We start from the raw sequence: 25667 nt of genomic DNA on the forward strand, positions 1-25667 counted from the left end.
TGAACAGTAAAATGACAACAAACTCACAACTATCAACAACTGAACCTAAAAAAAAATAAAAACAAACTAATGAAACAACTAGAACAGTAACAGAATCATAGAAATGGAGATCACATGGAGGGTTATCAGCAGAGAGAGGAAAGGGGGAGAATGGGGGAAAAGGTACAGGGAATAAGAAGCATAATTGGTAGGTACAAATTTGACAGGAGGAGGTTAAGAATAGTATAGGAAACAGAGAAGCCAAAGAACTTATATATACAACTCATGGACATGAATTAAGAGGGGGGGGTGCTGGAGGGTCGGGGGTACATGACAGAGGAGGGATAAAGGGGAGAAAAAATTGGGATGACTGTAATAGCATAATCAATACAATATACTTAAAAAAGGAAGTTAAAATAAAATAAAATTTGGAATATAAAAAAGAAGTTAATTCAAAATGTGCCATAAACATAAATGTATATGAAAGCTATAAAAATGTAGAAGAAAATATAGGAAAAAATCTGTGTGGCCTGGAGCTGGGCAAAGAGTTCTTAGATAAGACTCCAAAAGCATGATCCATAAGAGAACAAAACTAATAAACTGGACTTCAAAATTTAGACCTTCTGCAAAGAGCACAGTTAAGAGAATGGGTGAAAAGATAAGGCATAGATTAGGGGAAATATTTGCAAAGCATGGATCGGAAAAGGACTTGCATTCAGAATATAAAAGGAACTTGCATTATAAGAACACAAATAACCCAATTTGTTTAAATGGGCAAAAGATTTAAACTGATACTTCATCAAAGAAAATATACAAATAGAAAATAGGCACATGATAAGATGATCAACATAATTAGTCATTAAAGCAATAAGAATTAAAACCACAATGAGATACCACTACATACCCACTAAAAATGGCTGCAATAAAAGTATATAGATAATTCCAAGTAAGCACACAGTGAAACTATGACCCTCTCCTAGACTGCTGGCAGGGATGGAAAATGGCATTACTAACTTAGGACACAATTTGACAGGTTTTTTTTGGTTTTTTTTTTAGTGGAAAGTGAACTTACTCTATGCCCCCATGATTCCATTCTCGAAATCTACCAGGAGAAAGTGAGTTGTATATATAAGTAATCACACGTACACTTTGTACACTTGAAGACATGTATATGGATGTTCATGACAGCATTATGCATACTAGCCCCAAAGTGGAGACAATCACAGTGTCCATCTACTGGAGAACAATGAACAAAATGTGGCATATCTTCTCAACAGAATACTATTCAGCTCTAAAAAAGGAAGAACTACAGATTTATATTACAGCATGGATGGATCTCAAAAATATGCTAAGTGGAACATACTAAATGCAAAATGTGACTGCACAGTATATAGTTTCATTTACACGAAATGTTCAGAATTGGCAAACCTATAGTGTCAGAGAGCAGATCAGTAGTTGTCCAGGAAGTAGGAGTGGGGATTACCAAGGGAATTTTGGGGGGGATGATAAATATGTTCTAAACTTGAATCACGGTAATAGTTGTAAAACTATCAACTTACTAAAAGTCACAGAATTAAGCCTTAGCAATGGGTGAATTTTATGGTATGTAAATTATACTTAAACAAAGGTGTTAAAACACGAAAAAAGATGTATTTATCTTAAATGTCAGATTGTGGCTTTCATGCATGTACAGAGGGATTTTCTTTGGTGGGGTTAGAAGAGGTCACTGCTGAATGAAAACATAAAATGCCATTAGTATATAATTAGTAGCAGTAGCAGCTAACCCTTGGTGATTAGTAGTTTCAGCACTAGAAATTCAAAATCTTGCTTATTGCTGGATCTTCCTAAGATCTGGATGTTGGCATGTTTAGCCTTCCCACTTGTAATTATCCTCCCTCCAAATTGAAATAAGGATTAACTAATTATAGTGGTGTCTTCAGACACAAACCACATCAAACACCCTGGTAACCAAGAATTGTCCTATCTGCAAAAGTATCTGTTTTTAGTCCCAGAACACAGGGACTGAGCCAACCCACAGAGCTTCCCTAATCTTGTTTAGCCAGCATAGGTACACCCTGCATTTCTATTAACTTTATTTTCTTAAGATGCTGCTTTAATTAAGATCATTCTTTTCTCACATATATACGGCGGGTCTCAGTAGGTCCAACAGAGAAAGTAGCAGTGGATCTATGAAAGCACCAGGACACGGTGTTAGAAGCCATGCGTTTCAATCTTGGCCTTGACATGAACTAGCCTGGTGCCTTTATCCAGGTAACTTAACTTTTTAGCCTTAGATTATTGAATCCCCATACTGGGATCATCCTGCCTATTCCATAAAACTATTGAGAGAAATAAGAAAAATAGCATGTATGAAGTGCCTGACCCAGCACCTCTGTGTTGAATCTGAATAAAGGATGCAGCCACAACTTCTTACATGACAACCAAGGCTCTGCAGAGCTCAGCCCCAGCTTTCCTGTCTATGCTAATCTTCCAGTAGGAAGATGCACTATTCCAATCACATCAGACTTCTCAGCAGCCACCCCAATGCAACGACTCAGGCTGCCTCCTGCTATCTTCTCCCCTGCGGTGTTCAGTAACCCTACCCACCTTTCAACACTCAGCTGAAAGCCCATCTTCTCCATGATGTTTAGTCTGACCATTAACTCTTTACACAACTCATGAGATCCTTAGTAACATACACTTTAAAAAATATTATATCTGCTTGAACACGTCTTATTGCCTTTCACTTAGAATGCACTCCTGGAAGCACACCAAGACTTGTGTACCTCGTAACATATCCCCCCCACAGGGCCTCTCACAGGATCTGAAGTAGGACAGATCTCAGATTTTTTTCTAACTCGGGAATTCCTCAGGGAAAAAAAAATTTAAAAACCCCTATTCAAGTCCAACTTTCTCACTTTATTGACAGGAACACTTGTCCCCAGACAGGCGAAATAACATCCCAGGCCATCCGAGTGGTCTGGCATCAGCGCTGGAGGCAGAGCTCAGGGCCGCTGGAGCAGAGACCACAGGCTGTCCGTCTCTGGTGTCAGTTCTCCTCCATGCGTTCTGGGTGACCAACGTTTACCTGGAAACATGTCACCCAGAATGAAAATTTCACTCTCATTCTTCCTTGAGTTAGATGTGGATAAAAGTAAAAGTGCCATGTAACTGCATCTTCTCTTTTCTCCCCCTACCTCCTTCGTCCCGCTGCCTGGGACATGGATGAGATGGTGTAATTCCACATTGAATCAAGAGATCGAGGGCCACAACCCAGAGGTGGCAGAGCAGAAAGCTGCAAAAAACTGACACCCTAAGGGCTTTGAGGAGCACAGCCTGGATTGCCTACATTTAGATTTTTATACAGAAGAAAAATAAACTTCTATCTTCTTTATATTGCTGGTATTTTAGATGTGCATTTGAATATTATTGGCAGCTTAACGTATCCTATTAGCCCTCCCATCAGCTTTTTGATGCTCTTAGCTCTTCATATTGCCTCTAGACATACATCTTAAGACATTCTTTCACTCATTCAATAATTCACTAGATAGCAATTCAATGAGCATATGCATTCTGTCTGGCATAAATCGAAGGGGGGCTACAGTGTACACAGGAGTGACATGTACAGATCCTATACTTAAAAGTCATGGATATTGAATGAACTTCTCACTCTCTTACTTCATGTTACAATTCATGTGTCTGGCTAAGATGCATCTCAGAGTTTCTCTGACAATCCTATCTTAAATAACCTCACTGTTTCCAATAATATAGTGTTGATCAGACCATTTGTGCTTAATATATTCTATTTGCCTCTCTACATCCACTCTCTTCCCTTATCCACTATTTTCTTTGCCCAGGGAGGCTTATCTATATGAGTTTTCTTTGCCCTCTGATTTCTGCTTGGGTTGGTCATTAAGAACACCCAGAAAAAGATCAGAGAGAAGTAAGAGAATGAGCTCTATGTATTTATTTTTCTCAGCTTCTTCCCTGTGGGGTCATTTCAGGCTGACTTTATTCCCCAACTGAAGGTCACTGTTCCACTCAAGGTTGCCACTACATGGCTCTTTACATTGTGTTCTGGTAACCATTCCTTCCCTTCACACCCTGTGAGCTGCTACCAGCCCCAGGGAAGTGCACTATACCCTGTGGTTTCCATACACACTGCACACACCTTGTAAATAGCCCATTTATTAAGTCTCCCTCAAATTACCCTAATGTGAGGCTGCCATCTGTTTCTTGCTAGCATGCTGGCTGATACAACACGTGTCCCAGTTTTCAGTTCAAAATGTAGGCACTAGATACACATGGCACCCATCGGAAGCACTGTTAAGAAGGGGGTTAGAGTAGAGGTAAGATATTTAGCAAAATTTAGTGTACAGAGACTCTTAGCCTATAAGAATAGTATTGTGACCACTGGCTTTGGAGTCAAGATTTGGCTCACATGTGCCTGAACCATGCAGAAGTCCTCTTTATTTCTCTCTTTTTGGAGGTATCCTGGACTAGACTCTATGTCTTTTAAGCAGTCTAGTCTTGAAAACTTTTATTTAGAAGTAGGACCCATTACTAGGTGGAACACACAGTCACTAGGCAGAGTCCATTTTTCCACCAATACATAAAGGAACTCAAGTATAGTATTTTCTGCAAATTCCACCAGTATCTTCACTTAGGGTCTTTAAAGTGCGCAATATACCTATTTCAGAGGCACAATCTACACTTCTTAAAGAGTGAACATAAAACCAAATTATCATTTGTTTATCCTGTACTAGTAATCAAAATATTGCTGACTAGAGAGAATAAAACCTATGCATCCAAAGTGAAGAATCCTGGGTTGTACAGGGTGGGAAAGAGGAAAGGAGAAGAGGAAAGTGTTGGTAGACAGAACAACATACCCCACTAAGTGTCCAGGTCTAAATCCCTAGAACCTGTCAGTGTGTTACCTTACATGACAAAAGGGACTTCACAGACATGATTAAGTTAAAGATCTTGAGATGGAGATACTGTCCTGGATCATCTGGGCGAGCCCGACATAATCACAAGGGTCCTTACAAGTGGAGGAGGGAGGCAGGAGATTTGGTGTCAGAGTGATGTAGCATGAGAAAGATCTAACCAGCCAATATCTGGCTTTGAAGATGGAATGGAACCACAAGCCAAAGAATGCAAGCAGCTTCTAGAAACTAGAAAAGGCCGGGAAATGAATTCTCCCTGAGTCTGCAGAAGGAATGCAGACCTGCTGATATCCTGATTTGGGGCCAGTGAGACCAGGTTTGGACTTCTCCAGAACTGTGAGATAATAAATATGTGTTGTTTTAAGCCACCGAGTTTATGGGAATTTGTTGTATCAGCAATAGAAAACTGATACACAGTGTGAGACTGAAAGGTCCAGACCCAGACAACTAAACCAGGGGAAGGAAGAAGGGCTGGAAACGGATGGATGGCCGAGCCAGAACACATCGTGGGCAGCACATCCAAACTGCACAGCACTGGCTCACCTGCACTGCGGGCAAGTTAAATTCACTAAAAAGCAAACTTACTCTTCATCTCAGAAGCGCACTTTCATAAAATGCTTTCATGCCTTTTGTGACACCCAGTAGAAGCCTTTTTCTTTTCTCTCAGTGTTTTTGGAAATTAGCAGAACTTCTGTATTTTGTGACAGAGCTTTATCAGAAAGATCTTTCTTCATTCAGAAAGATAAACATCTGTTATATCTTATTCTGTGACTTCTTGGTAGCCATATTACAGAAAAGAATTACACATTAGAAACAACAATTTCTAAAAATTCCAAAGTATATAGTCTAGAAAGCACCAGTATCTATTATTTGCATTCTGTGAAAACCCATTGCTAAGCCCCCATGGATGTTCTGAATGGGCCTTACCACGCTCTGACCCAGCTTCTCCCGAAAGAAATAATCCATGTTCCTCTTTTGCAGGCTGTCCAGGTAATGCTGAAAGCGAGTATATGTGTATGGGTAGCAGTAAGCAAATTGGTAAATATCTTCTTCTCGGTCAAAACAAAATGCAAAGGACATCACATAATTCTTCCTATGGTCTGGGCAGCGGTAGTAGTAAACATTTTTAGGTGGTAGCCTTTGCCTGAAAGATACAAAGAGAGAAATTGGGTCATATCAGACAACCATTCAAGCTTCAAAAGGTGGTAAGCAGGAATAGATACCCAGGAAAAACTGTAGCATCAAGAGCCCTGGGTGCTAGCCAGGGACAACAACACTGCAGTCAAAAAGAGACAGGAGTCTGGTACTGCTTTATTCAAATTCCAGCTCTACCCTTTATCAACTGCTTGGACAATGCAACATTAAACAAAGATGAACGAGTTTTATTTATTGTTTATTCTTATTGTGAACACTGACTATATGCCCAGGCATTATGCTAGATTCTTGATATGTAACGGTAAATAAGAAAGGCAACATGCCATCCTCCTGGAGTATATATTGTAGCAGGGAAGCAGTCAACAACCTCTTAACAATTAATATACAATATAGGTAGGGCCTCTCAAAATGCTTAGAGTGTGATGTTACAGTGACATAAATAGGGAATGCCTACTTTTCCCAGGCAAGTCAAGTTTTTGTGTTACAAGACTAATTTAGACCTATTAAAAGAATGTGCATTATGAATATTCAAGGGAAGAAAGAATATTCAACACTTTTTCAATTTTTACTATTATTAGATTATTAATAGATTATTACTATTAATTTATAGGTTGCTATTATTTTTCTACAGAACATTTCATGAAACTAATTTTCCACAGAAGCCTTTTGGGAAATACTGCTTCAAAATACACTGTGCAGGCAATTCTGCTAAGCCACCATGCTCATTCTCCAACAAGGAACACTACACCACGTCTGTGAGAAAAGGCAAAATGTTCAAGTCATAGTTCCTAAAACATCTGCACATTCACCCACTCCACAGGTTCACGGCACCCTGCCCTGCTGTTTGACATCCAGGCCATTCTCACTTATAGAGAAAGCCTCTCATTTCTGTCTCTTCAAATCCTGTTAATCATACAAAGCCCGTATCAAACTGGACATTTTCCATGATCATCCATGGACAATTTCAGGCCACTTTAACTCCCACATTCTGTAGTAACTTGCTTTTTTTTTTTTAATTGTTATCCAATTATAGTTGTCCCCATTTTCCCCACATTACTCTCCCCCTACCCTACTCACCCCTGCCTTCCACCCTCAATCATCACCTCCAGGTGTCTTTATCCAGAGGTCCTTTATACATGTTCCTTGATGACCCTTCCCCTCCTTTCCCCCATTATACTCCTCCCCTGTCCCCTCTGGTTACTGTCAATTTATTCTTTATTTCCATGTCTCTGGTTCTAATTTGCTTGCTTGTTTGTTTTGTTGATTAGGTTCCACTTACAGGTGAGATCATATAGTATTTGTCTTTTGCCACCTGGCTTATTTCACTTAGCATAATGCTCTCCAGTTCCATCCATGCTGTTACAAAGGGTGGGATTTCCTTCTTTCTTTCTGCTGCATAATATTCCATTGTATAAATGTACCATGGTTTTTTGATCTACTCATTTACTGATGGGCATTTAGGCTGTTCCCAGCACTTGGCTATTGTAAATCGTGCTGCTATGAACATTGAGGTGCAAAGGTTGTTTTGAATTGGTGTTTCAGGGTTCTTAGGGTATAATCCCAGCAATGGAATTGCTGGAACAAAAGGCAGTTCCATTTTTAGTTTTTTGAGGAAATTCCATACTGCTTTCCACAGTGGCTGTACCAGTCTGCATTCCCACCAAGAGTGCACTAGGGTTCCCTTTTCTCCACAACCTTGCCAGCACTTGTTTGTTGATTTGTTTATGTTGGCTATTCTGACTGGTGTGAAGTGGTACCACATTGTGGTTTTAATCTGCATCTCTTTGATGACTAGTGATGCTGAGCTTCCTTTCATATGTTTCTGGGCCCTCTCTATGTCCTCCTGGGAGAAGTGTCTGTTCAGGTCCTTTGCCCATTTTTTAATTGGATTGTTTGTCTTCCTGGTGTGGAGTCATGTGAGCTCTTTACATATTTTGGAGATCAAACTCTTGTCTGAGGTATCATTGGTAAATATATTTTCCCATATGGTTGGTTCCCTTTACATTTTGCTGATGTTTTCTTTAGCCATGCAGAAGTCATGCAGAACTTGCTTTTTAAATGAATACTTCCTAAGGCTTATCCATTAGTATTAGTTTGGAAGCTTCTTAGGGCAACTATGTTTCTGAAGGTTCTGGCAACAGTGGCCAGAGGATGTAAGGTTCACCTGTACTGGCTTGGCATTCAACTAAGAAGCCGAGGGGCACAGAAACACACGGAGGAAAACGTGAAGAGGAGGGCTATCAGAGATGAGGTTGAGAAAAACAAGAATGGCACTGGGTCCAGGGAAAGCAGTCTGAAGAAAATTGTTAAGAGCTTCAAGATCATTATGACATGCCTTTAGTTTATTGCAGAATCTTGTTTCTACCTTGGTGTCTTTCTGAAGACACCAAGGTGGGAGGTGAGGTGGGGGGCTTCCTGTGGGAGAGCAGAGATTACGTGACATTGATGCTGTAACACAGAGTGGCTTGTATTGCTTTTCTGTAGCCCTGGGTGTTTTCAATCCCACCCAAACATTTTCAGTGTAATGCAGAGAGGGGAAAAAGACAGAAAAAAAGAGGAAAAAAGGAAAGGAAGGGCCAAGGGAAAAGAGAAAGAGTGGAATGGACAGGACATACCTAGGAATCATTCTATAACTGGTTTAACACAAAGAGCTATTCTGTCAGTGAGGGTATTGTTATTCCACCTTGCAGAAGTGGTTATGGAGGTTCATAAAAGTTAAAGAGTTTCTCCATGGTCTCAAGCAAGTAAATGACAAAGCTGGGATTCAAACTTTATCTGATTCCAAGTTCAGTACCTATAACACTTCTTCATTGTCCCTCTTGATAAACTATGGGCTCCTGGAGTTCCAGATATGAGTGTATCAAAGGCCAGGGGACAAGTAAAATGTTAGAATGGCACAAAATTCATCATGGCTAAAGCACAAAGGGTGAGAAGGGGGATGTGTCTGAAGAGAAGGCAGAAACCAGATTATAAAGGGACTATATAAACCATGTTAGAAAATTTAAACTTTATCCTGAGGTCACAGGCTATGTTTCAGGTGAATGAAAGAAGGAAGGTACCATGATTAGACCAGTCCAAGGCATAGATGAGAGTGGTCAGAAGGAGGACAGGGTAGAAAAAACAAGACAGATTTTTGACTATTAGAGAAAAGTGGATGAAGTGATGGGTCATGGATTCTAAGATGGGCAAGAACCTGAAAATGCCGAGATGGACAGGACAGAGAGAGAACAGCATAAGCAACAGAGGGACGGTGCTTTTCCCTGGAAAAAAGTCAGGGAAAAGTCAGTGGCAGTATCCAAGTCTGTCTAGGGTGTTAAGCCCATCAATAGAGGCCATTTGCTCCCTACTCCCAAAGACTGGAGGTACAGGCATACAAGTAACAACAATCTTCTTGTCGTATACGGATAACTTTAAGAAAACCTCCCTAGCCACTCCTCCTTACTAACCAGATTGCTACCCTAAAACTTCCGATTTGAAATTTTGGAGAAACCAGTGGTAAAATAGAGAAATAATGGCCTGGAAGATGCACAGGGAAAGAAGAAGAAATTTGACCCCGCTTGGTTCTTCTGTACGTGGAGTGCAAGAGGATAGGCAGCTTGCACAGGAAGTAATAGCCTCCAGGATAGTCAGGCTTTAGCTTTTGTTTTATTCAGCAAATTTTGTTAAGTATCATTTACCAAGCATGATACTTGGTTAAGACAAGAGGTAAAGGAAGCAGTGGGCTGAAAGACTGAGGATCCAAGTGAGGTTATTAAACATAGCGCTGTTTCAAAGGAGAAAGTAGAAAGTGGAAAGTTTCAGATACAGAAGGAAGCAGTGGGAAATCAAGAGAAGAGAGAGAAGGGACCATTGCAGGGATGAGGGTATACAGAGAATAGATAATGGTCTACACATTTGTGATGTGATTGAACATGCAGGAATGTGAGGTTGGTACAATAAGCTAGTCTCAGGGTTCCAGACTTGTATTCAGAAAGACTGCCAATGAAAGTGGTCTTGAGGTGTCCAGACAAGGGTCTGTAATAGTCACTTCAGGCCCTGACTCAGAGGTCTGAGTCTGAGTCTCCTAGAGCACGAAGTGAGTGTGTCTTCACGCAGTGATTCCTACAGTCAAAGGTCCCTCAGGTTATGATGCTGATGTTTTCAACTCTTCATTTACTAGTATATCCAATCAGGTTCCATGCTTTAAATCCAATCACCCCAGCTTTCTCCTATTCTAGCCAAGTTTAGCAACTTGACTCTGACAGCCTACTGTCTCCACCAAATTTGATTATGTACTACCAGGAGAATTCATCTAATGCCTACAGTTCGCCCAGCTCCTCCCTCGAGTGGGTCGGATGCCTAACCCGATTTGCAGGCAGAGTGAAGGTAATGGGCCCTGGGTAATCATTCAAGAAGCTGAGATGCTGCTCAGGGCTTACATTTTCCAGACTCTGCTACAGATACAAACAAAAATCTATTTGAGAAGGACTCAGGAGGACAAATCCATGAGGTCTTTCAAGTAATGCAAAGAATAAAGGAAAAGAGGGCTGGGAGTATGTGGGAGAAATGTGTCTCTCATTTGGAGCAGTTTTTCTTTTATTTTTGCTTATTATGTTTTCACTACGTCTCAGGCATGGTGTTAAATGTTTTATATGCATTGTCATTTAATCATCACAACAACCCTATGAGCTAGAGTCTATTATCATCCTTTTTACATTGATGAGAAAACTGAAGCTTAGAGAGGTAAAAATTTCTCTAAGGTTGCAAGGTTAGTAGGCAGCAGATTCTGTATCAGACATAGAGTAGTGTAGCTCCGAAGTCTGTGCTCATAGTCCCTATAGTATCTTGCCACCTACCTTTCTCCCCATGCCCCCCCCAACTCATAGCTTTACCTTCTGCTTCCAGAAAAATCTGATCTCACAGTACTTTCCCTGAAAACTCTCCAAACATCTCCACTCCCTCACATTTCAGTTTGGCCCACAACACTCCTCCAGATCACCCTGTAATTCCAGCATCATCAGCCATTTCTCTCTCCTCATACCCTATATGAGGATTGACTCATAAATTTATTCATATGGGCAACTTACATGTCCCTAACACAATTTTTTGTCATACCTCCAATACCTCTGTGTCTTTGTATTTGATGTTTTCTCCCCTTAGACCACCTCTGCTGCCACCTTAACTACTTGATAAACTCTGACTCACAGATGTGGAATATTGTACATTGCCAACAATGGTTTAAATATTTTTAAAATGAATGAATTAGTTAATTAACAAAATAATGTATAAATGCCTATCCTTTAACATACCTCCTCTGAAGTCTTGTCTGACTATTCATTCTTTATTAATTTTTCTCTACTTTAACATATGATATTTAAAAAAAGTTTTATCACCTGGTTTGTCTCTTACCAATGGGCAACAATAGTACATGGAAATTTCTTGAAAGAAAAAGTAGGATTCTTGGAGGCGGGATGAGTGTCACATTTTTCCCCTCTCACTAGAAATGGTACAGAGAAGCATCAAATAATACTTGCTTATTTTAAGAAGCAAAAGGAAAAAAACACTCATGTCCAAAGATAAATGGTAGGGACCATAGGGAGGTAAATTTTAGCTCAGTGTAAAGACTCTATAACATTCAGTTGAAGGGAAAGCAGAAAGGCCCACATTACAGGTGAGTACAAGTTTGGGAAGCTAAGGGATCCCTTAAAGAAAGTTCCTGTTCTTGATGTTAGGTTACAGAAGGAGGCCTTCTGATTTTGTTTCACACAGACAGTCTGAGATACCAATGGAAACAATAAAACAATAATAATAATAATTATTATAATACTAACTCCTAATATGTATATATCATTGACCATATGCTAGGCCATTCTAAACACTTTATAGTATATTAACTCCTTTAATTCTCACAGAAATCCTCTGAAGTTTCCTATCCCAATGATACTGTGAAAATGGAGGTAGGGTAGGGTCAAGAGTGCATGACTCCCCAGAAGTCTCCAGAAAGAAAAGAGTCTGTAATACCTGATCTTGCTGGAGAAGCAAGAAGATTCCAAGACTTGCGTGTTCTCAGAACTCAGAGACTGAAGGCTGATCCAGCTCTTGGACCAAGCCATCATCCCGGTGACCTAAGAGGACATCCACATGTGTGAGGGAGACCTATAACTCACATCCTCAGACTCAGCTGTGTGTACATGTGGGTGAGTGAGCACACACACGTGCATGTACATACTCAACACATTAACAATCATAGAATATATACTTTCTATTATAGCTTCTATTTCGTTATACTGATTTGACTACATGCCTGTCTCCACCATTAGATTGAGCTCTCCTTGACAGCAGGGCTCATATATTGTTCATCTTTGGTTCTGCAGGATCTACACAGGGCCTTGCATAAAGGAAGTGCCCAAAAATGATTATGGGTTGGGTAAATTAATATATTTGTGAGGGAAATTTAAGAGATTAACAAACTAAATAATATCAGCCACACCAACCAACATGTATGTAGATTGTACACTCCCCAAGTGAAGCTGTGAGTCATGCCCTGAATACATTATAGTCTCAAAAACCCCCCTGACTTTTTACATGTTGATCTGTCTGTCTTAATTGCCTTTCCCACGCTTTTCTACATAGTGAATTCCTATGTAGAGAAGTGAGGCCCAGCTCATATGACATTTCTTCTTTGAAGCCTTTGTGAGCAACTCCAGGATGAACTAATTGCTCTAAAAACTAATTGCAGACACTGCTGTATTTCTGATTCATCTCAAAATCAGTAGCACTTAGCACAGTGCTTGGCCCTGAAGAGGAGCTCAAAGCATGTTTGTTGAATGAATGAGTGAATTTAGGACTAAATGAATGATTCCTTTCCATTTACCATCCTCTCTGCCTTCCCTCCAAAATGTCAGTCAAATCTCCAACACACTGTTTCGGAGGTTACATGAGCACAGAGGAAAAGAAGCCCAGGACCTAAAGGAGTATACAATGCTCTCTAAAACAGCAGCATTCTCTAGCCCTCCTCAGGAGCCCTGAAAGACAGAAGCCCTCATTTCCTCTCCAATCAGGCAAAAAACAGGGATATGGATAAATGAATTCCAACCCCAGAGTCTTCCTTGACAGCAGACACAAACTTTTTTCTTCAAATTATCAGAAAGGAAACTAACAAAGAATCGATCTTTGTAGGCAGTGATTCCTAAATGAGGTATGCAAAACAAAGTCACTCATACATTTCCATAAGGAGTAACACATGTAAGCACCTGGTGTATGCCAATAATGTGCACTATGGTCTGACTGATAAACACCTATTCTTCTCACCACACCAAGGCTAAGCAATCAGATATTCATTCAACAATTGCAACTGCAGAGACGGTTTCTTGGTTCCCCTACTTTGTATACCTGGGGTTGGGAAGCAAACTGGCATCCGGTTTCACAAGTGTATTTGAACTTGAGGTAAGATTTCAATTCCTGTTCCCTCCAGAGGCATGGTCTGTCACCGATGCCAATACATGGCCTTTAGTTGATGTTTGGCTGGAAAAACACAGACCATCACCTGGTTTGAGCCCATGGCCTCCTTTCCTTCTATGACACCTGGCACAGCCAGGAAGCTGCCACAGGTGCCCACGTTATAAACCCACCCTCCCTCGGCAAGCAGGATCGCTCCTAATTCCAATCCTATCTTCCCCCAAATAATTATAGTAGGGCTCCTGTCACCAGCATAACTATTCTTATCTTTCTCCTCACTTTGTCACAGCTAATCTCTTGGTGAGTCACCGGGAGGGGGAGAGAGTGAGGGAGCGCTCAGATCCAGGCAACACATTTTTACACCTGGTGTCTAATCAGATTACCATCTTATCGGCCAATGGGCACAAGTGGTGGGAGGAGAGAGACAGTGCCACAGATTGCCAGGGAGTTTTTGATAACAAAAAGATACTGCTTGATTTCTGAATTAACCTTTTTGTCCTACACACTCTATTGTTTATTTTTCAGAGTTTATTTTATGTGTAGGATTTTGTGTGTGTGTGTGTGTGTGTGTGTCTGCCTTCTGGAGAAGGACACCTACACACTGTGGCAGCAGCTGCTTCTATTAATTTCAAGCCATTAAAAAAATTAAAATTAAACCCAATTACTTTGGCTGGTTTAGAGCCGGGGAATAGCTGAGACTGATTATTCCCCCTGGTCATGAACAGCAACAATATTCCTGCCTACGTGCGGCTGCTGGCAGAATGCTAATGTAGGCAGGAACTCCAGGGAGAGGCTCTCGGCGCAAGGAGAGACTCTAAGTCATGTACTCTGTCTTCTGCAATCCAGATTCCTGAGAAGCAGCAGGAAGAAAACACCGGACAAGAACTAGGAGTTCGGTTATAGTCCAGGATGTAGTCCTTGAGCAGCACTCTTTCCTTTTTGGAGCCTCTGTGTAAAATGCAGTTACAGAAATGTGTCCCTCTTACAGTTGTCGTGACTCTTAGACACAAATATCTGTGTTTCCAAAACTAGAATTTGCTGGCATATTTATATAGGATGGCTTATGAGGCAGTATCAGAATGCTGGTGCTCCAGGATGGGGTGGCAGGTTCAGCTGCAATGGTTCAGATCTGCACTGAACTTTCGTATCCAAGCTGCTTTGTTGCTGCGTCATGAGTGGAATAATATAATAGAGGTTCCAGCTCTGAAGCCACTAGACTGAAATCTCCTTGTAGTCCCCTTGCATAGAGCCTAGTGTACAGAAGGCATTCAATAAATATTTTGACTGAATGAATAAATAAGTCAAGCAGAGCAGGGGTTTGCTTGAACAGACAGATCTGTGTTCAATTCCAGCTTTGGATGCCTTGACAGCTAAGGTAGGGAAGGGGAAGGGGGTGAAGGGATTGATCAAAAATAAAAAATGACTCATGGACAAGGACAACAGTGTGGTGATTGTGGAGGGGGCAGGCAGGATAAGGGGACTAAATGGTAATGGAAAAACACAATAAAAAAAGAAATGTAGTTATTGTACAGTAGAAAGAATGTGGGCTTGGCCTCTAATCCAATCCCATTACTTGTGAGCCATGTAGCCTTGAGTCTGGGTTTCCAGATCTACAAAATGAAAACAGTATCTAGCTCATGGATTTGTTCTAAAAATTAGAGATGAGATTAGAACCTGAAAATAGGCACTCCGTAATGGTAACCATGATTATCACCACGTGCTATGTAATGGATAGTTGGCATCATACTATGTCTTGGTTCAGAACAATGAATTCCAAGTTTACACTATGTGTACTTAGGATATGAGCTAGGCAGAGCAAGTAGGGTAGGGGAAAAGAAAAGAGTGACAAGGGATGAGAAACCATTTAAATACACAGTTATGAAAGGAAATCAATAAGAACCTTGTTTTCTCTTCCTGACCTTTCCCAGACCCAATGTAACCAATAACCCCCTTTCAAGGAGACATGCTCTCTGATAAAACTAAGTTTATCCATCCAGATACGAAAAGGCGGTTAGCTCCTGCCAGTCCCCAGTGGTGCCGGGGGAAGCACTGGCAGGTGCTGCCCTACCGCAGCTTGCTGTCCTAGCCAGTCCCACGGCAGCCCGTGCAGCAACTCGCCAGACCCATGGCACTTCCAGTCCACCAGTTGGTGGGATCAATAGGAAATGCGGAGAACTCTAGGTTAGGGGAATGGGAGGCGTGTTTAAGAAATAGAGACTGAGCAGTCCCGCTTTTAGAAGATAGTCTGGTGGCTCTTGGCATATTTATCCTATGGTGTAAATCTAAAATTATTTATTTGATTTTGGTTACATTTTACAAAAAAACATACTGCAATAAACCAACAACTAGCTCAAACACAAAAGTGCACGGTTTAGGAAATTTGAGTACTAACTGTCTATTTCTCGGTGATGAGCACGTACCTTGTATAAAATGTTTCCCAGTTTTTATGACCCTCTGAAGGGGTGTACTGATAGCATGACCATGAAAAACCGGAAGACCAAACTCTGCTAAATAAACATCAGCATCTACTTGATTTAACAGTTATTTTAAGAAAACTTATGTCCAAAGGCTACAATTTACACATGTAAAAGTGGAAACACAGCAGAAAAATGATTGAAATATTTTAGAACAGTCATGTACTCTAAGTGAAAAGCCACACTTCAGAGTGGAGTGTAGGATCACTTGTTATTTAGAGTATGTGACTGTTCCTCTAATATAATTTCAATCATTTTTTTTAAACCTCACCCAAGGATTGTTTTTTTTCATTGCTTTTAGAGAGAGAGGAAGGGACAGAGAGAAACACCAATGTGAGAGAGAAGCATCAATCGGTCCTCTCCTGTACACACCTGGATCGGGGATCGTATGTGCCTGGACCAGGGACTGAACCCACAACCCAGGTATGTGTCTTGACTGGAAATCAAACCTGCAACCCTTCAGTTACAGGATGATGCTCCAACCAACTGAGCCACACCAGCCAGGGCTATTTTCAATCATTTTCAATTCTAAGTTTTCTTGTATATAAAGTGGTAGCTGATAATGTTTTTTTCCTATTAGCAGAACTAAAGCCAGCAGTTTTAATCAGTGTCGTCAGATGTTTCAAATAGAAAATAATTTAACTTAATTCCAGTGCAATTCAATTACTTTAACCCAATTCATGGACTCATAGTTGAGCTTTTGTAAATTCATTCTGTTGAAGGCAAAATACTCCCTTAGAGGTAATAATGCTGATAATTCAGTTTAAAAAAAGTTTCAATATTAACATTAAAATTATTTATTTTTTGTTGTTATAATATAAATACAAATTTTGGTAAAAGCAACATACTTGTTAAATCAGCAATCCTATGGAGTACAAATTTATTTTAAATTGGTTGGGGGTGTCCATATCAATTATAACTGCATTCAAAGAAACTTTTATTTTCTACCTTCACAACAGGAATCATAGTTCTCAAAATTTACACAAAGTAAGAGAACTATACAATTTTTTTATGAAGTCAATGCTAAACTACACGCAAAAATTTGTTTTATGTTTCAGGAAGGTAGACGAAGTATATTTTCTTTATGATCTGTCATCAATGGGATTTTAGAGATTTTGAGCCCTTAATAAGCTGCTTGGTTAATTAATGTTGATTTTTCTTTTGTTGTTGTTTTGTTGTTGTTAATAAGACCCCTAAATTTTGTTCATGAGACCTCTAAAAATAAAATTTGTGTTGTATTTTCTTCAAAATCAATTGGAAACCTTTAATCAAATATTCAACAAGTGAAGCACCAAAGTATTTCAGCTTTTAAAGCTTATACCAAATTGCAATTATTGAAAGCAAAGCTTACACGCAAGAAGACATGGCATTTATCTCTACAAAAGCAAGGGAGGAACTGCACAAATTAAATGATGAAAGCACAACTGGATACAAGATTTGACTTTGAAATTCAATGACTATACCTTGGGATATTTTCTTTTTGTTCACCGATGAATAGCCCAGCATCTGACACAGTACCTGACACGTGGTAGACTCATAGTGGATACTTGTTACGTGAGCAGAGTGAATATATATGATGAGGAGATAATGACAGAAATGTACAAAGGCTGATTGTTAGTGGTCTGCTTGGGACAAGAAGTTCTAAAGCCACAGATGGCTAGAGGGTTCCCAGCAGAGCTGGAGTAGGAGAGGGTACTGTGATAGGGGAGTTTCTAAGCTGTCCTATGAGATTTTGTGGGAGCTTCACACAGGGCTTCTTTCAGAGAAAAGAAAAAGACGTTAATCGTCCAGACAAAGCCTCTGTCTTCTCTCTTCTCCCACATAACGTAGTACCCTGGTTTGTGTCTGGAGCCATTGACACTCAGCCCCACCATGTGAGGTGCCACGGTGAGGTCTTCCAGACTCAATGTAGAGCTTGGACTGCTTCATTAAGCAGGAGGGCTCTCGTCGTCATGGCATTCCACTACAGGGCGGTTACAGACTCTGCACTCACTGAATGGAGTACTACAAGCTAGACACGACCGAGGTTGAGATGGAGCACTTAGCAGTAGACAAAAAAAAATACAGGGAAACAGGACCATCTGGAGCATTGTCTGGCTTGTCATCACCTCCCCACCCTCACCATCGCCATCAAATCCTAGCACAGGGAGTACCTGTTCATTAAGTGAAATAAACTGAGACCCCAGTGGGAAAGACTGAGGAATAGATCATGAGAGTAGATTTAAGTGGCCAAGAGTCCAAGAAAGCCAGGAAATGGCCTAAATTCCAGGTTGCCAGATCTAGGGAGCTTAGCCAAAAAAAAAAACAAAGTAAAAAATGATCTGGTCCAAACACTAGGTTTCCACGTTCAAAACAATAGGGGCTGAGGGACAACAATGTTGGAGCCACGACAGCAGCTAAGGCAGTAGACTGCCAGGGAGAAAAATAAGGAGGGTCAGAGGGCATGGGTAGCAAATAACTTCCAGCTCTCCAGAGCAGAAAGTCTCAAGTGGATGAAGACGTGATCAGAATCAGTGAAAAGGAGGAGAGTAGGATCCCTTAGCAGAGGTGATATACGTTCCAGGTTCCACGCCAGGTCTCATGGAAACAATTCTTTCCTCCTACTTAGTATTGCAAAGGGACTCAGAAGTAAGACCTGCCTTGCCAGGAATCAAAGCCTGGCATGAATACATGGGGAGTAGAATGGGAATCTTGAGGGATATTTCCTCGGGTATCAGTCTCCAGACAGCGGATGAGGAAGCCAGGCCAGGCTATTGCTCCACATGAAAAGTGATAATGACTGGATGACCTGTGGATGCTTGAGGAGTGGCAACCTGGGAGGTGTGGGATTTGAGCTGGACAGGCAAAGCACGGGCTGAAAAACAAAGACTGAGATATGGCACAATCCTGGGAAGGCCAGATACAGAGAAGGGCAGGCTCTCCTCGTGGCACCAGAATTACTGCAGTAGTATGGCAGCTGTTAAACCCCAGCAGGATGAATTTAGCAATCAGCATCAGGTTATCAGGGTCAGAACAGGTGGGAGGTTGGGGATGGACACTGACACAGGAGCCAGAGGAAAAGGTAAAGCAAAGATCCATCGTCCTGGACAGAAAGCCAGTCAGGTCAGGACTTAGATATGATTCTGGGAACAAATGCTGAGATTTGGAGGAAATTTCATCTTTTTACTAGCACCTCTTACCCACTATCTACAGGATAGGACTGAGCTTGCTCCATGGCTCGGACTAAGTCTACAGGTGAGCTGAGTTGTCAAATCATGGGAGCCTACTAGCAAGTGTCTACTATGTCTAGCCTACTATGTCTAGAGTTACTTACCTTTAGTCTCATTTCCTATGGCAAATCCTCTCTCCACCTCCCCTCTTAGGTCCCCTCCCTCCCCCTCTGTGATCCTCATACTACCCTGTGTGAACATGCATCATACTTTATTATAGGTTAATATCGCTCTTCCTCTTCCCATTAGAGTGAAGCCATGTCTCTATTTGTACATCACGAAACCCTAGTGGTTAACCTACATCTGGTACACAGTAATAACTAAATGAATAATTTTTATTGAATGAATGGGTGAGTAAAGGAGAGAGTGAATAAGGCAGGGAATAGCAAAAGATGGGGGCAAAAAGGGAGATTGGGGCCAGATCATATAGTATCTACAAGCCATGTTGTGGAGGAAAGACTGACCCTAAAAGAAGTGAAGAACCACTAATGGATTTTAAGTATTTTCTCAAGTGACTCCCTATACTCAAAGGCCATTGACTTCTAAGGGGGCAGTGGCTATGCTCATTAGGTTATCTCCTCACAAAGTAACCAGTTAAAATGCTGCTTCACAGGAGAGGGCCTGACATTTTGGTCTTCATCTCATGAAAGACAGTGTCTAAGTCAATTTCCCAGTGCCGACCATCTGCCTGAGAACAGCGCCGTTCCCCTTCCACACCACTGACCGCCACAGTTAAACAGTGATGTGAAAGAGCTCTCATACTTCAGTGGACTTGCTGATCGTAGAAACTCTGACTTCGTGTATTTCACAGCCTCCCAGTTTTCAGGGTTATTATGCTAATTAAAATAATAAAATGGACTCAGTAAAGAGCTTTTGGTCATTGAAAAGAGTAAATGAACTTTGCAAGTCATCCACCAGCTTCCTGAAATTTGGGAACCAGAAGTATAGGACTAAAACCTTTTTATTTTCTTCCAGTAAGAAAATCGTTGAGAGATTTTCTTTGTAGTCTACCTGGGAGGTCTATAAACCCTTTACACTAACGCAGCTATACACTTTTATAGCGAGATGGGACTTCAGGGATCATCTAGTCCAGTGTCTTTCATTTTTTCATTTTTTCAAAAGTGCTTTCTTCAGGAGAAAGCAAGCAGAGAAGCACAATATATACAAATGAAACAAACAGATAAACAGAATTCAGATGATAAGAAACAGGGTAAAGAAGGGTTGGGCTTGATCTGGTTCAACCTTTTCATTTTACAAATGAAGCTGAGAAAAGGAAATGATCGGTCTGAAACCACACTGGTGGTTAGAGGGAGAGAGAGCTGGGAACTGCTCTTCCAATTATATTCGTTTTGTTCATTCATCAAACAATTATTTATCAAGCGTGGTTCTTGATGCTGAGGATAAATTAGTATAAACAGCAAAGTTTCTGTTTTTATGGGAGGGAACAAATAGACAGATACATATAATATGTCAGGCAGTGATAAATGCAATGAAGAAAAAACACCTAAGGGAAGAGAAAGTAAAGGAGGGGTTGACAAGTTTGTTGTACAAGGTGGTCAAGGAAGACCTTTCTGATGAGGTAATATCTAAATAAAGTGAAGGGGTTGGGGGAGAGTTTTGCAGGCAAAGGGAATAGCAATGCTAGTAATGCGTCCCTGCATCTTCTGCTCCTCCAGGATAGAGCACCTACTAGGGGCGGGCCAGGAACTGCATTAGTCCCTTCACATGCATGAAGGCTTGGAGTGTTCATGAGAATGCAGATTTCAGAGGCAAACAGACCCGGCTTAGGATCCTGGTTTTGCCAGGCAATTGCCTTATCTTCTTTTACCTTCAATTTTCTGATTTTTTAAAAATGGAAATGATATTATTTTCCTTGCAGATTTGTTCAAAAAATCTAATAAGAAAATAAATATAAAGTTCCTGACCTATACCGGTCCTCTACAATGTATTATATACTTCACTTTATTTGGCTAAAGGATTCTTGTTGTAGTGGGCATTGTTTAATTTTGCCTGCTCAGCTCTATGTCTTCTTCCCAAGTGCAAACTTTTCTAAACTCAAATGAGTCCTTACTCATTGAGTAGAGTTTAATGGAGTCACAAGGAAAGGCCTTGCTGTCCCATGCCAAAGCCCATAACCCTATCTGGGCTGATCAGATATGACTTCTGTGGAATCTGTGTCTTGAGTAGAGAGGAAATAATGAAAGACCTTGTGTTGCTACATGGCCTGACCAGACCGTTCTACTCCAAGGTCACTTTTGTGGCTTCCTCTCACTGGTGCCAAAACTCTTCATTTCTTGGTCACCCTCAAGTCCAGGTCTCTCTCTACCTCCCATTAATTCCATGAGTCCCCAATATCCTTCAAATGCATTTCCTTTTGCCCAAGTTAAACAGAATAGATTTCTATTTTTAGTAACTGAAGAAACAGTATCTCATACACTTATACATAATCAATTTACCTGGAGACAATGAAAACACCACCAAACTAGGCTATATTTGCCTTCTACAAGGGGACTAAATGGTAATGGAGAAAATACAATAAAATTTAAAATAATACATAAAAGAAGAAAAAAACTTGAAATATATATATGGTCTTTGCCAACTCATTTAACTCTCTGAGAAGCAACTTCTCCAACTAAAAAACAAGAAGATTAAATTAAAAACAAAACAATATTAAACTAGCTTATCCTCAAAGGATCTTTATGAAAATGACATTCTAGGATTCCAAAGTCTATGAGGTTATGACTCTAAGAATTTCATTATAATGTTATCAGTTTTGTAAGATATCTTTAAAGCTTTAACCAGAGGCCAAACAAGAGAACTTTTTCAGATTATTTGATAGCCTCAAATCCTACTGTGTAAGCACCTGCCTATTTTACCTCTGTGTAGGGGTAGCTCAGACATTCAACTGCTTCTTGGGTTGAATAAGAAATAAAAGTGTAGTACGGGAGATGTAGTGGGTTCACCGAAAGCTGGCACAGCTAGTCAGGGCTTGAATTCCAGAGGCTAACACTAACACAGAACACTGCTCCACTGAGTAATGTGGACGATCATAGGAGACGGTGGGTGGGTGGGGGAGGGTCGGGGAGGGGGGTGACCAGGGGAAGATTCCTGAAGACGGTGGCTTCAAACTGAATCTTGACAGTGGGTTAAAATGCAGTTTCTTGGAGGAAAGATTTCTCAGACGGATGGAGTATATCTGACAAAGACTAGAGATGAGGGCACACAAGATATATTCAAGGTCACTGAAGCACAGGTTTTCTGTGGGAATCATTGGTGAGGAGTTTGAAGAGGAGATGGTACTCAGTTATAGGGAACGAGGTGAGCTACTAAGGAATATTATCAATCAAATGTATCATACATTTGTTCTACGTTTCTCTAAGTAACTTTTCCTACATTGCATCTGCACCCTCTGCCTTGACTATCGAGGTGCCGAGGGAGGGAGAAGACTCAGGTAGTGTCATCAGAAGCCACCTGGTGGACTTCAGAGCAGTGTCAGCTAAAACGGGAGAAATGGGTGCATTTCTTTTCCAGGCAGGGCTATGGAACAGCAGCCAGCTTCGTATCCAAAACTCTCATGACTAACCCAATCCTTTCTGGGAGAGTTCTAGCGGGAATCTTGAGCTAGGTCTGATATGGGGGAGGGGGTGGGACAGCGGTGGTATGAAAAGAGGAGGGCTGGGACAGTAGAGTGGAAAGGGAGGCTAGGCATTTCTTCCTAAGCTGGTTTTCTGTCTTGAAGCCTAAGACTGAGGAAGTGTTCTGCAAGCTGACAAGTTATTGCAATAAGGTTAAAAAGAAGTAAAAAAAAAAAATCCCTTAAGGTGAAAACAGAGGTGATGGGATCAAGAGGCAAAAGGAAAGAGAGAGGCCTTAATGGAAGATTTATTAGAGAGCATGGCTTGCACCAGTCCCAGAGGCAGGAATGACTTGGAAAATAAATTCAGCAATGGTTCCTGTCCTTTTGGGCTGAGACCTTATAAAATGTGTTATTTCTCAAAAATGAGTCCCAGTCCACCCCCAGGCTTCTCACTTGCCAAAGACGGATTCCCAGCTTTGTGAATGGGTATTTGAAATAAGAATAGAAGGAGTGGTGGTTTTCCACTCCTTCTTTTCCTGGCTTAGTCAGGTTTTTCTGTTTTGTTTTGTTTTTCAGAAATTGCATCTGTAGTTACTTGAAAATCAGTCCGGATGTAGCTGTATCAGTGTCCATTTCAGTGGGAGCAGTAAACATCTCAGCTGAGCAAAAGTGCGTTTCTGTGCCCAAATGCAGGCTGCGTTTGTGTGCCCAGAAGCCCACAGACCCAGCCTGCAGAAAAGAACTGCTTCCCTGCCTATGAGGTTCATATGCCCCACCTGGCTACTTCCAATTTCAGAATTGGTTAATTCTCAATTTTCTTAGAAAAAGACTTAGTAAAAGCAAACCTCAAGCACACATTCAGTACCTTCTCTGAGTGAACATTTTTCTAAGAAATGTACAGATAACTAAGATATAACCCTGTTTTTCTACACCAAGAAATTCAGTCTTGCAAGAAATACAGACATCCTGCCAACAATAAAAGGTGTTCTGAGTGCTGTGTTTACAGGTGTGTGTGTGTGTGATGGGACCACGGAGAAATCATGCGTGACATGACATGGCGGGTCATCCAGACGCATATGAGCTGGGCCTGGATAGATGGATGGTTAAGAGCTGAACAAGGGATGAAGGGATGATGAAAAACTTTCTCAGCAGAGGAAGACGGAGTTGGATTTTTTATAATGTTTAAGGGAACAGGTTTTTGTTGTTTCTTTTTTGTTTTTTTTTCCATTTAATAAATTTTAAATTTATTTTTCAATTACACTTGACATACACTATTATATTAGTTTCAGGTGTACAACATAGTGAGTAGACGTTTATATACCTTATCAAGTGATCACCCCAATAGTTTGGTACCCATCTGACACCAAAGTTATTACAATATTATTGATTATATTTCCTATGCTGTACTTAACATCCCTGTGACTGTTTGTATAAGTGTCAATTTCTACTTCTGAATCCCTTTCTCCCCAAAGTCCTCTCCCATCTGGCTATCATCAATTTGTTCTCTGTATCTATGAGTTTGTTTCTGTTTTGCTTGTTCGTTTATTTTATTTAGATCCCACATATAAGTGGAATCATATGATATTTGTCTTTGTCTTTCACTGACCATAATACCCTCTAGGTCCATCCATGTTGTTGCAAATGGATAGATTTTACTCTTTTTTGGGCTGAGTAACATTCCATTGTATATATGTACCACTTTTTCTGCAATCCTCCATCAAGGTTGCTTTTGCATCTTATATACTGTAAATAATGTTGAAATAAACATAGGCATGCAAATATATTTTCACATTAGTGTTTTGGACTCCTTCAGAGAATGCCCAGAAGCAGATTTGCTGGATCATAAGATAGTTCCATTTTTAATTTCTTGAGGCGCCTCCATACTTTTTTCCATAGTGGCTGCAGCGATTTACATTCCCATCAACAGTGCACAAGGTCCCATTTTCTCCACATCCTCATCAACACTTGTTATTTGTTGATTTATTGATAATAGCTATTCTGATCGGTGTGAGATGATATTGGTTTTGATTTGCATTTCACAGATGATTAGTAATGTTGAGGATCTTTTTATGTGTCTGTTAGCCATTTGTATGTCCTCTTTGGAGAACTATCTATTCATGTCCTCTGCTACTTTTTAATCAAAATTTTTTGATGTTGAACTGTATGAGTTCTATATGTTTTAGATATTAATCCCTTACTAGATATATAATTTGCAAATATCTTCTTCCATTCAGTAGGTTGTCTTTTTGTTTTGTTGATGGTGTCCTCTGTGATGTAAAAGATTTTTAGTTTGATGTATTTAATGTTAGATCTTTACACACACATGCTTAAAAACTTCTACTGCATGTAAATAAAAAAGGTTAAGCTCATCACCACAATGTCACCTCCATCTACTTTATTTGGCACTACTTTCTTTCTTTCCTCCTCTGCTCTAGCCCCACGAACCTTCTTTCTGTTCTTCAAATGCATCATGTTGATTCCTATCACAAGGCCTTTTCATTTGCTGTTCCCTCTCTCTCGAATGCTCATCCCTCAACTCCTTATGTTTTGGATCTTATTCCAGATGATAACCCTGTAAGAAGTGTTTCTGGACCAGTTAATTTAGATTAGACCCCTAACTGCAGTCACTCTCTTTCATTCCCCTATTTTATTTTCTTTATAGCACATTCCACAATCTGAAATTTTGTTTCCTTCCACTAGACTGTAAGCTCCTTGACAGTAAACTCTGTGTCTATATCTACCTCTTCACTGTCTATACATTCCTGGCACAATAACTGAATAGATGATTCAACGGTGATAAGAACCTTGCATTGGGTAAGCAGTCACCCAATAAAGGCAGGTATTAGCTATAAAGGTAGATAAGACTAAGAACAGTATTATTATAATAGTA

The 25667-nt window shown here is 40.5% G+C and overlaps 1 protein-coding gene across 3 annotated transcripts in view; it reads right to left on the reverse strand.

The window, feature by feature from the left end:
* The window catches only part of AGBL4 (AGBL carboxypeptidase 4), a 1086758-nt gene that overhangs the window by 456227 nt on the left and 604864 nt on the right, over positions 1-25667 (reverse strand). For all 3 annotated transcript variants that reach the window (XM_045204170.2, XM_045204171.3, XM_024571127.4), the window contains exon 5: positions 5853-6069. In XM_045204170.2, the coding sequence (XP_045060105.2) occupies positions 5853-6069 (217 nt within the window). The remainder of the gene's footprint in view (positions 1-5852; positions 6070-25667) is intronic.

The sequence above is a fragment of the Desmodus rotundus genome, chromosome 3, assembly GCF_022682495.2.
Source record: "Desmodus rotundus isolate HL8 chromosome 3, HLdesRot8A.1, whole genome shotgun sequence".
Lineage (NCBI taxonomy): Eukaryota > Metazoa > Chordata > Mammalia > Chiroptera > Phyllostomidae > Desmodus > Desmodus rotundus.